Source organism: Patiria miniata, unplaced genomic scaffold, assembly GCF_015706575.1.
Source record: "Patiria miniata isolate m_02_andy unplaced genomic scaffold, ASM1570657v1 HiC_scaffold_2, whole genome shotgun sequence".
Taxonomy (NCBI): Eukaryota; Metazoa; Echinodermata; class Asteroidea; order Valvatida; family Asterinidae; genus Patiria; species Patiria miniata.
Window position 1 is genome coordinate 1,618,293 of NW_024037058.1, and position 13,253 is coordinate 1,631,545.

Sequence of the window (13,253 nt, forward strand, 5' to 3'; positions counted from 1 at the left end):
CTGCACTGCATGTCCCTTCCCTCTCATCGATATTTTTACTGTGCTAGTACATACATGTACAACTGTATGCATTTGTAGGTATTGAAGGTAACATGTTTTCTGTTATAAAATTACACGGATTTTCTATTCTATGTTAAATATACTTATCTCAAATACAATCCCTCCCTTTCTAGTTTATTCTCTATACTTACAGGAAAATAAGGGCAGAGTATTTTGTCAATTACGCGGAATATGCAATGCAGTGGGTGACGTGCACAAATAGTCTTAACATAACCAGCCAATTTTTGTCCGCAAGCGCATTTGCAAATTTGTCGGTATCAGAGATGACTATTTTCTTAGAAGAGAAAATCCCTGCAGATTTGGGGAGAGTTTTTACCGGTGCTGTTGGCTACCATCACATTTGATTGAATGTTGTGATATGGAAATCGCTCACTGTTATGACTCAAGGACTGCCCTGTTTCAACATGTAAGCTTTCACATGCATGCTGCGCACTAAGCAGTACAAGATTATCATAACAATTGTAAACCAGAAGTACTTATAGATTCAGGGATAAGCATGTACTCCATATTCACATCGATTACGTTTCAATTAATCAATGGCATGTAATTAGCCAACTTACGTGTGTGAATATTGAATAGTACGCTATGTGTGCATATTATGACATGTAGATCCACACATGTATGTACAAAGTATGTATATTACGGGCTACCAGTAGGTGTGAAGTAAAGTGGAAGCTCTGTAGTCTCATTTCAAAGGTGATTAAGTGATACTTTGTGTAACATGTAATATATTTTGTGGACGGTATAACAAATGAATACAAGATGCATAAAGCCAACAAACAATGTTCATAATGGTAAAATTATGTAAACTAATGCATAACTGTGTGAATGTATGTATGCCTTTGCACATACCGGTTCATGCAGTGAAATGAGTCTGATTTTTTTTTATGATCTAATTGCAATAGCCATATGTTAAGTGCCTTTGAAAGAAAGCTTTTAATTGATTACCATCAGTTTCTGTCCATGCCTCTCACACTCTCTTGTAATATGTGTCTAGGCGTGTGGAGAGTACTTAGAGCTGGCACAAGCACAGGGACGCAAGTGGCAGAAGGCTCTGCAGTATGAGAGAGATCAGAGACTACGATTAGAGGATACCATTGAGACATTGGCCAAACAGCACAACTCACTTGAGCAAGCTTGCCGGGAGAAAGGGCGTCAGGACCACAAGAGTGTCAAAGGTTGGTTGCTTAAATGATGTGTGCCCCTCTGGGGCAGTGTCTAACATCTGTGATAGGTCTATCCACAAAGGGCAAAACAGTATTACTCAGAAAAAGATCAATAGTAATCTATCTACAAAGCCAACGTAACTCTCAAACTACTTATCTTCAAACAGTTACACACTATGTGAAGTACCAATAACTTGGTTATTCAGTTACTCTACATGGCTTCTGATTAAATGCATTGACTATAACCAAATACTTCAAAACTGAATATTTCAAGACTGAATAGTCAGTCTGGGAGGCCATTGTGCCTTTAGGCCCTGTTGATATCAGTTTTTTTTTTTTACTATCAATATCTCAACCACCGAATACTGATAAAAATGCCAACATATCAAATTCCATTTGAGACACACATTACGGTCTTGCCAGGCACACAGGCTTGTATAATAAGCTTTGCAAAAGAGGCATCTTTAAAAACTGTCAACAAGCTTTTGTTTGCACTTTCGTATAATTTGGTAGTTGAGTGTTCAGACATGGTTTTGATCCAATATATATGTAAATAATTTGTAATGTGCGGATCCAATTTGACATGTGCCATTCGCCAGCCTATACACCAGTGGGATATATGGGGTGCCAATCAGGATTTGCATGGGCTAGTCAAAGTGTTATTGAAATATTAAGGCATGCTGATGAGTGCCTTCCGGTACAAAATAGTCTGTTTGAGATACCATTTTTTGAGGTAGCTGACTTCCTGAAATTTGAAAGAATTTTATCCCCCTGGCAATTCAGCTAGAGAGGGGGATATTGCCATAGGGTACATATGGCTTTACAATAGAGGACAGACACACAAAGGGACAACAAAAGATCATTTCAGTCCTCGAGCGTTGGGTCTTTTGTTGAAAATGATCCTCGATCCTATGGTTGTGTGCTTTAATAGTCTATGAAAAAGTGCTATATAACAGGGACAAAGGGAAACAGAGCATTGTCCTCAGGTGTATAGAAATGTGTATGGGGGGGGGGTGAGTTTGTTCTGCATTCAATAGGGGACGTTGTACAATAGAGGACAATATGATCCACAATTCTCGAAGGTCCACAATCGACGATCGTATAAAAACATATGGGAGGGAAATCTTCCTAAAAAGTTAATGTACAAACAAAAGAGAGACAATGTGGGGTCCACGATTGCACATAAATCCACACTATTGTGTGTGGTGTCCTAAAATCTGCCATGTTGCATCTCACCTTAAAAATCTCACATCTCGCATCTCGCATCTCACCTTAAAAATCTCGCATCTCACCTTAAAAATCTCACATCTCGCATCTCGCATCTCACCTTAAAATTCTCGCATCTCACCTTAAAAATCTCGCATCTCGGATCTCGCGTCTCGCATCTCGCTTCAAATGTAATTTGGTATGTTCACTTTGATGGCGTGCGCGCTTCCAACATTTACACGCTATTTATAGACACAGTGTATTTCCTGTGTGTAATATGGACACTGACATACGTCTGGTTTTATGGAGCGCCAAAAGTGGACAACTGTATTTTCCCATTGTCTGTTAGTAGAATTAAAGGTGTTTAGAAATTGCAACACCGGTTTTTGAAAGACTCGGCGCCTAAAAAGTGGACAAGTAAAAATCTCCAAAAATTGGACAACCCCAACCTCCATTTCCTGCTTGCTGAAATTGAGATTTTAAAAGTCTTAACACCCGTTCCTGACGCCTCAAAAGTGGACACTTAAAAATCCTTAATTTCTGTTAGTAAATATTTGAGTTGAATTTATTTTAGAAACGACCATCTTGTATTCTCTGCCAGCCGAAATTTTGTCGTGAAACAAAAGTGAAGGAACTCAATTCAAATTGTCTCTAGATCTACTTGGGTGCATTTTTACAGCATTCCTCCGTTTGATTAAGAACAATCTGTGGGCTGTTCCCATCGTCACGTTTTTCATTTCATTTTATTAGGTGTTGGGCCTGAGCCCATTACCTATTGTTATTCTATGAATTTACTATTGTTAGGTGTTGGGCCTCAGCCCAACACCTATTGTTATTCTATGAATTTACTATTATTATTATTAGGTGTTGGGCTTAAGCCCAAAACCTATTGTTTTTGTAAAAGTTCACTATTTTTTTTTTTATTCTCCAAGACACAATTCTTCTCCGGAACTGTTTGTCAAAATGGAAACATATATGAACTTCATTTGTCAGAACATGAATGCACAACCCACTGTAGATGTGCTTTTTTGTGATTACGTAATTGTGACGTCATCATGGGTCACGTGACGTCACTTCCAAAAATAATAAATTTAATCTTTGAAATTCAATATAAAATCAACCGTGAGAGACCGGAACTTGAAATTTGCGGGAATTGACATGGCAATACATGATCTTCATTTTATCTCGTGCGCATAAAATCACGTGACCCTTCCTTCCGGTCCAAACCGGAAGTGCCTAATAATTTGAAAGTGGAAAAAGATATGAACTTGCTTTTAATGATTTTAGTGTCTGCCTGGAGTGACCTTTCAAAAAAAATAATGGGTGACGCCATGAAGTGTTGGAGCGCCCTCTAGCGGCAGGTTTAAAAACGTCAAAAACGCATTTTCACTTGATGTCTGTGGCGAAGTTTGCGGTAATCGCTTCAAAATTAATGTACACGATGACCACAGTGCAGACAACACCTGTGCGCGAAAAAAAAATGATAACGTCATCAGACCGGAAGTTACAATTAAAAGACCTTTAAACCTTAAAAAATTGCTAACAAATATACCGTGATAGATATAATCAAGGTTTGGCTATATATATAGCACAGTTAACATAGCTCTTGAACTTTCAGGTAATTACATGAATTACGTCACAATGACGTCATCAAGTATCATATTACAAGCAATCAAAGATTTCTAGATTTAATCTTTGAAAATCAATTTAGAATCAACTGCTACAGATTTGATTTTGTTTTTTATGGCAATTGATACAATATTGCAAGGTCTTCATTTTTGGTATTAAGTGCAAAATCAAGAACTGTTTGGAAAAATGGAAACATATATGAACTTCATTTGTCAATACCTAAATGCCCAATCCACTGCAGATGTATTTTTTTGTAATTACGTCATCATGATGTCATCATAGGTCACGTAACGTCACTTCAAAATATAATAAATGTAATCTTTGGAATTCAATATAAAATCAACCGTAAGAGACCGGAACTTGAATTTTGCGGGAATCGACATGATAATACATGCTCTTCCTTTTATCCTGTGCGCGTCAAATCACATGACCCTTTCTTCCGGTTGAAACCGGAAGTGCCTAATAATTTGAAAGTGGAAAAAGATATGAACTTGCTTTCAATGATGTTGGTGTCTGCCTGGATTGACCTTTCAAAAAAAAATAATGGGTGACGCCATGAAGAGTTGGAGCGCCCTCTAGCGACAGGTTAAAAAACGTCAAAAACGCATTTTCACTTGATGTCTGTGGCAAAGTTTGCGGTATTCGCTTCAAAATTAATGTACATGATGACCTTAATGCAGACAAGACCTATGCGCGAAAAAAATTGATTACATCATCAGATCGGAAGTTACAATAGAAAGACCTTTAAACCTTCAAAAATTGCTAAAAAATCAACCGTGATAGATATAATCAAGATTTGGCTATATATAGCACAGTTGAAATAGCTCTTGAACTTTCTGGTAATAACGTCACAATGACATCATCAAGTATCATATTACAAGCAATCAAAGATTTCTAGATTTCATCTTTGAAAATCAATTTAAAATCAACTGCTACAGATTTGATTTTGTTTTTTATGGCAATCGATACAATATTGCAAGGTCTTCATTTTTGGTATTAAGTGCAAAATCACGTGACCCTTCCTTCCGTTCAAAACCGGAAGTGCCTTATTATTTTTAATTGGCAGAAGATGCGAACTTGCTTTCAACGATGTGAGTGTCTGCCTAGGCAGTACTGTACAAACATTTTACAGGTGACGTCATCAAATGTTAGAGCGCCCTCTGGCGGCATGTTGAAAAAGTCAAACATGGATTTAAACATGCATTTTGAGTTGATGTGTGTGGCAAAACTTGCGGTAATCCATGGCCCAACACCGTGTGGTTGTTCCTACAACCTCTAGTTGTTGTTATTATTCTCCTCAGCACATTCTTCTCCGGAACTGTTTGTCAACATGGAAAGTGATATAAACTTCAATTGTCAATACATGAATGCACAACCCACTGAAGATTACGTCATCATGACGTCATCATGGGTCACGTGACGTCACTTCAAAATATAATAAATTTAATCTTTCAAATTCAATATAAAATCAACCGTCAGAGACCGCAACTTGAGTTTTGCGGGAATCGACATGATTAGACATGACCTTCAATTTATCTTGTGCGTGTCAAATCACGTGACCCTTCCTTCCGGTCGAAACCGGAAGTGCCTAATAATTTGAAAGTGGAAAAAGATATGAACTTGCTTTCAACGATTTTAGTCTGTGGGTGGGTTGACCTTTCCAAAAAAATGATCAATGACGCCATGAAGTGTTCGAGCGCCCTCTAGCGGCAGGTTAAAAAATGTCCACAATGCATTTTCAGTTGATGTCTGTGGTGAAACTTGCGGTAATGATCACCTTAATGCAGATAAGACCTTGTGCGCATAAAAAAAATTGATTACGTCATCAGACCGGATGTTACAATGAAAAGACCTCTTTTCCTTTGAAAATTGCTAAAAAATCAACCGTCAGAGATATAATCAAGTTTTGTGCTTTAAATGGCACTTTAATAATAGGTCTAAAACTTTTCAAGGTTTTGTTACAATATGTTAACTAGAAGATGCCCTGCAGCTCCCTTGAAATTTGAAGTTGAACATGCCGACGCCTTAAAACGCTCATTTAATGCCACGTACATTGTGTGTACAGCAAAGGGCGATGATTGCGTACAAAAGGGAATTCCCCGTGCTTGCTTCTTGAGTGTCTGGTTTTACGACTGTTGTATGTTAACTATTGAGCTACATGTCAAGGCTGTTTGATGGACCAATGTATTTAAAGTGTTTACCAGTGTTTTGTACACGTTTATATGACAACTTTTTAAAAGCAAGCACATTTTTGACTTCTGATGACGTCATATGATACTCAAAAATTGGGCTAGCAAAAGCGCCCTATTGGGTGCTTTCTTTTAAATTGGGCGCTTTTTTTCTAAAAACATGCGCATTAGGGTAAAGAGGGTATGGCGAGCAATATTTTGTATTGCGCCAATGGTGTGCGACCTTTACTTTTAGAGATATGAGCTATTTAATGGGTTTTGTATCGATTGTACTTGATAGGTTTACAGTACAGCAGCATACGCGCGTGCAGATCGTCACCTGACTCTTTTTAACTATCCTCTGTACACACGCTATTTTTCAACCCTCAACCCTCAACATCTACATCAACAATCAACAATCAATATTAACATCAACAATCAACAATCAACGTCAACGTCAACAATCAACATCAACATCAAGAATGGCCCAACACCGTGTGGTTGTTCCTACAACCTCTAGTTTCATTTGTTTCCTATATTATTTCTCAGGCAAGAACACATGCAGACACAAAATACAATACAATCATTTTGACACTAAAAAATATTGATAACACACCCGATTGACATTAGCATGTATACAATACCCAGTCCCATTGCTTTTAGCAAAAAAAAAAAATAACACCAAAATTATTGGTTAAAAAAAGGAGACGGCCTCCAGGAAGGAAGCGGGCGGGGACGCTAAACATTTTGTTAAATTTGGCGTAAGCAGTGTTTCAATAAACCAAAATACTAATAATGATAATCTTTGCGAGTTTCCGGCTCAGATTCCGCTCACGCCTCCCACCCACACCTGCTACGGGCATTTCTATTGGGTTACCCATCTACCGGTAAACTGTACGTCGTTGCGTCTCAATATTTCCTCCTGATTGGCAGTTTCCTGAAATATTGTGAACAACGTTACGAGAAAATTTGCTTGAGCGACTTTTAAACGTGTAGTCTCTTGATCCCATGAAAGAAACAATGTGCACTTGAAAATTTTCCCCTTTTGGGGTTAAATGTTTGAAATTGAGCCTTTTTGATAGCTACGGTAGCAGAAAATTGAGGGTTTTTTTTAAACCCTTGTTGCAATTTCTAAACACCTAAAATTCCAATAACAGAGAATAGGAAAATATTGTTGTCTACTTTTGGCGCTCCATAAAACCAGACGTAGGCCAGTGTCCGTATTGCACACAGGAAATGCACTGTGTCTATAAATAGCGTGTTAATGTTGGAAACGCGCATGCCATCAAAGTAAACATATCAAATTACATTTGACGTGAGATGCGTGATGCAAGATGGCAGGTTTGGGACACCATAATTGTGTGTGTGTGTGTGTGCCCTGGCCGACACTGCATTATGGGGAACGTTTTTATTAGAGTAATTACATGTAGGACCAAGTTATGGGGACTCTCTGCTGTCCCCACAGCATATTTCGGTCCCAACGGACACCTCGCACAGATGAGTGTATGTCCCACAACGACGGAACAAGGCTGTGTCCATGTGTTCCACTTTGGTTAGGTTAACTGTTTAGTGATGTCATATGAAAAGTCAGACTTGAATCTCAACCAAAATTGGTGACAATAATCTTTGGGTCGGGGGACTTCAGATGACCTGAGACTTTTCAAGTCAAAGGTCATCTAGGGGTCAAATGAGGTCATTCTGTATTTTGTAAACTGAAAAGTGTGCTTACTAACTGACTGTATTAATACTGCCAGCATGTCAGTGGGATTGCAATACTTGCAGTACAATTGTATTTTTTTTCCTTTTCTTGTTCAGACTCTTCTTCATAGGATTTGTACACGTTTTTACCCCAATCTTGCACTTTGGCGCTTTCATAAGTCCGATCAACTCCAAACTTGGCACGCACAAATACAGACCACCAACCGAAGATGGTCTGTAAAGGTTTAGGTCACAAAGATGTCATCCTGTGTCTGTGAAGTCCTGTGTCACATTAAATGTACATTTTTCGAGGCCCTATTTCTATGGAAGTACAAGTCTGATTGGGTTGAAATTTCGTATGTACATAAACAGGGTGCAGTCGGGTCAAAAGCTACGTAGACAGGGATGTGTTATAGGTGAAAATTTAAATCATGCTCTGATGACGTCATCACATGTCATATGACTTCACTTTAAGGTGTATAATTTGAAGCCATACATCTCCAAAACTTTCTATGTACATGTACATAGACAAGGAAATGTTAAAAGTAAAAATTGAAGTGACTTCATGACGACATCATCACATGTCATGTGATGTCACATTAAAAGTGCAGAATTCGAAGCCTTGTATCTCCTGAACTGCAGGTCTAATTGAAGTGAAACTTAGTATACAATGTACTAAAACGGGGTCTGTTCATGGTGATGTCTTCATGTCATCAAGTGTTGAGTCAGGCCATAAAAATGGGTTGGTTGGGTAGCCGGAAGCAGAAGTAATTTCTTTTGCTTACTGCTTCAATGATTGATGATTGAGCCAGCTGTATCTACCAGTTACCTGAAGTTGTTCTGTTGATGGAATTTGACTAGTCACAGTGCTTAACAGAATTATTATTGGACGGTTTGTGTTAGCCTGTAATATAAAGGCCAGGCAGGGGTAAAGGGTTTTATATATGTGTGCCTAAAAATAAGCTCTAGAAACTCAAGATGGAGAGAACAGTTCAGCAACTATTGTAATATTTTCCTTCACAGGAACAGATGCAGATGATGATGATGAAGACAATGAATTTTATGATGCCACAGAAGATTTTACATCTGTTCAACTCATTTCAAATGTGAAAGGTCACAAGTGAGTATCTAGGGCCAGGCCTCGTCTGAAATGGACTTCTAGACCTTTGCCTCCATCTGTTGTCAGCATGTGCCCACGCAATTCATGACAACCTTAAACAAGCCATTTATTCATCTGTCATGTGTGCTGGCTGAAACCAAGTTTTGAAATCCTATATTTCAGCTCAGAGCAGGCTTGTATTTGCTTCATTTAGTGCTTTCTCGTTTATGATTTTAAATGAAATATAACATATGAATATACATTATACGAATATACTATTGTCTTGATATGGGCATCCTTTGTATTTTTGTGGTTCTCATATCCAACGACCCTCTATTGACTCCCAACCCAAGAGAAAAAAAATGAAGCCTCATTAACAAAAAAAATTACAAATTGAAAATAAATTAACACAAAAAATTAACCCAAAAATATTGATAAAAAAAATGCCAACCTCATTAACCAAACAAAATTTAACAAACTGAACAAAACCCAGAGGTCTATGTCTGTTTGAAACAGAACATACATGTATGGCTTTTCCGCCTTATGATTTTGTATGACTTTCTGCTTTTGAGTTTGTATAAATTTACATATAAATTATGTAAAAAAAAAAATTAAATTAAAAAATTTAATATAGTCATGAGGTTCAAAGTGCATTTTACGTCATAGTTGGCTAAATTTTGAATTTAGTATTGAATTTTCAATATGTGACGTTCCTTGTTGCCGGTACCTTGAATTCGCTTCGTCGATAGACTGAATGGAATGCAATGCAAAATGTTTATTCTTGAAATGAGACTTATCATCTGAGCACATACTGATTTGAACAAACATGGTTGTGCAAAGTTTCAATAACATTGCAGTTACTATTTTGTGAAACAAAAACACTTTGTGCGAGACAATTTATGCAAACTACGGCATGTATCAATCATTGGGATGCCAGAAGATACCAGGTTGTTGCCTCTCAACATAGTATGTGTCTATGGTACACCCTTATTGGTATTATGGCTTCCACTACAGCCATGGTGAATAAGTCAAATACTCACCAAATATAGTTTTGTTATTTTTTTAGTTATAAACTCAAAATTTAACGCATTGCAATTTACAAAACTAGAGACCATACACACTTTGCATCATTTCATTTAGCCATCAATACGGGTGCAACAGTTTGACCCTTCAGATTTTTAGAATTTTTAACCGACTGACCTTACATCAAAGGCAAAAAAAAAGAGAGAGAACCATAGAAATAAAAAGGGACACGTGGTGTGTGTAAAAAAGTGGTTTACATGTATCTATAGAAAGTAAGGGGATTCTGGACCAGATGCATGAAGAGACTCGCAGTGAATAGCCACTAAGTAATTGGTTGAATAGAATTGTGTGCACTCTGGGGCAATTCCACACCAAAGTGGACATGACACCAAAAAATTCAAATACATGTGACTTAAACAAATTTGGCATCAAATGAAAGCTAAAAGTCTATATTTTCAAGATTTGAAGTCGGAATTTTATTTTTTATACATTTCGGTACCAAAAAATAGGATTATGTGATAATCCTGTTTTAAGCCTAAAAATGTGATTAATAGTGATATGAAAGTATTCTACCAATAGACACACAAAAATATGTACTAATGCCATCAGTTTCTGTCATGAGAATGTATTGGTCTTGAAAAACCGACTAAAACTTGTTTTTAGCATTTTGCGTAATTTGTTTCGCTTCAGTGACTTCTAATATTTCAGCCTTCGAAAATGTCCTTCCGTTACCGAAAAAATACATATTTTTAATTTATTTTTAAAACTTGCAGTATGAATGCATTGAAAGTTATTGTGCAAAGCAAGTTTAGGTAGGCCTTCAATATGACATTATAACTGACATTGCTGTACTTCTCGTTTTTTAATTACAATTAATTAAATCACGTCCTTCCGTTACCAAATTGGTAACGGAAGGACGGTAACGGAAGGACAAATCGTATTTTTATCAAATGTTACGACATTTGCGCTCATGTTTGAAAAATGAAAATCACTGCAAATACATGCATGTATAATGAGCATTGAAAGGACATTCATGTGACCCACCTTCACAAAAGCGGGATAAGCAGGGCAAGGTGTTTATTACAAAGGAAGGCACAGGCATGTACAACATGTACAATGTACATGTACATATATGCCGATGTACCAGTACTTGTACATGTATGGAGTTGTTGCAGAAAATCAAATCATAAAGTTGCTGCCATCAGCATTCATGGACAATAGAGAAAGATACGAATTCTGTGAAGCCATTCCAGAAGCAAATTAAGTCAAAAATGAGATGGCAGAAAGTACCGGTACTTTGGGGCACTTTCATTCAATTTACATGTGTAAGACATGTGAGGTGCAATCTTTGACAAATTATGCCCAAGTTAACAATTTCAGTTTGGATGTTTAAAAATTAATTGTTACTACTCTAAATCATTGTAATTTGATTTCAAACATTGATTTTAGAGTTCAATTAAAAGAAACACCTAACTGAAGCCATCAGTTCTACCGGTAGATGTTTTTACCTTAAATGTACATGTAGGCTGGTCGCCCCCCCCCCCCCACCCTTTAGGTAAACCTTTGAACCTACTGGTATTATTATTAAAAGTTGTTGGTGAACATGTAACCAATATACTCAAGAGTTCAAATACTGTGTATTTCAACTTTTAAGGATTGAGGTGATGGGTTTGAAGTCTATTTCTGTAGTAGTCCTGTGTTCGTGAATTATGTGTTTTGGGTTGTTTTCGTTTTTCTTTTGTTATCATTAATTAGCAGGCTTTTATCTTTATCTCAATAGTTTCTTGGGTATAATTATTTATGCCAGGTCTGCATATTGTTGATTTCACATTCAGTTACACATTTCAGCAATTTGTTTCACTTGTATAATTAGTGTAAATTCACATTTTGTTCATGCTATAATTGAGTAAACCTTTTGTCCTTCCGTTACCGTCCTTCCGTTACCAAATTATAATCTGCTTAAAACGTTGTAATTATATTACCGAAACACTTAAAGTCAAATGAAAGGCGGTATAGTATAGATAAAGCTTCAGGGATTCCATTTCCTACCTTTAAAATATAATTGCCCCATAAAATTCACAGAGTTTACGCAAAACGCGAGTAAGTTGGAAAACCCTTGTCCGTTTTACCGTCCTTCCGTTACCGACCTCATTAATATTCATAATTCATAAACGGGAGGCATTCATGCCCCCCAAAAGTGTGGAAAATGAAAGTAGCATTATAGCAATACAATTGTGACATTTGTTTACTGTAACTATGAACAGTGTCTGTGAAACACACATTTGAAATTTTGTTTAATGAGTGAAAACGTCCTTCCGTTACCGTGGAATTGCCCTCTGACTAACACTGGTGTGGGACCAGCTTGACTAGACTTGCCTAGTCTGCTTTGTGATTTGTACAGTTGCATCATTTCCAGAAATGCTTGACATGCAATTTCTTTGTTTTTTAATAGTTTAAAATGAATAAAATTTAAATGGGAATATTTTAGTCAAGGAAAGTGCATTATCAAACAGTTATTATGAAGGGGGAAGCTACTTTAACTATATTTAAAGAATATATTTTGACCAAATGTCAAAATTCATCTTTGTTTGACAGTAAAAAATTTCAGACTATGGGTTCCCTGAGAAGACAGAGCACTGTACCTTGGTGATGGGCTCAATCTGTCTTCTCTTCGTTCTTTGTTGTGTTATGTATATTTTTTTCTTGACCATAATTCTCTATGCTTTTCTTCCAAACTAAACGACACATAAATGTCCAACTTGGTATGAACATCAGCCCTGATGCAGAGATGTGCATGCAAGTGGGACATCATGATTCTGTATCAAAGTACATTTTTCATTTCATTTCATTTGGTTTTTATTCCAACTTGGAACACACCTCTTAGCCCCTGGGAGGGTTACATCATTTTCTTGTGTACTGGGCAAATGAAGCCATCAAGCTGGTACCTTTTCAGAACTCCAAATAAAATTAAACAATTTCGTAATCGGATTACATAAATAAAAAGTTGCATTACAAGTGATTTTAGTTCAAAAAGGGATCAATTTGTTTCAATCAAAATTCATTTACAAAATGAGCGATTGTGTGCACACTTTGTTTGTGATCTGATAGACCATGCCTTTATGAAAAATGTTTTTGTTGGAGGGGTAAAGTCGCTTGACCTATACTAACTGAAGGTCACAGTTAGGTGAATTCAAAATACCGAAG

The 13,253-nt window shown here is 37.0% G+C and overlaps 1 protein-coding gene across 2 annotated transcripts in view; it reads left to right on the plus strand.

Annotated features, from left to right (window-relative positions):
• Positions 1–13,253, plus strand: part of LOC119726981 (oxysterol-binding protein 1-like) — a 51,684-nt gene that overhangs the window by 14,600 nt on the left and 23,831 nt on the right. For both annotated transcript variants that reach the window (XM_038198835.1, XM_038198834.1), the window contains exons 4-5: positions 1,058–1,238; positions 8,951–9,047. In XM_038198835.1, coding sequence (XP_038054763.1) covers positions 1,058–1,238; positions 8,951–9,047 — 278 coding nt within the window. The remainder of the gene's footprint in view (positions 1–1,057; positions 1,239–8,950; positions 9,048–13,253) is intronic.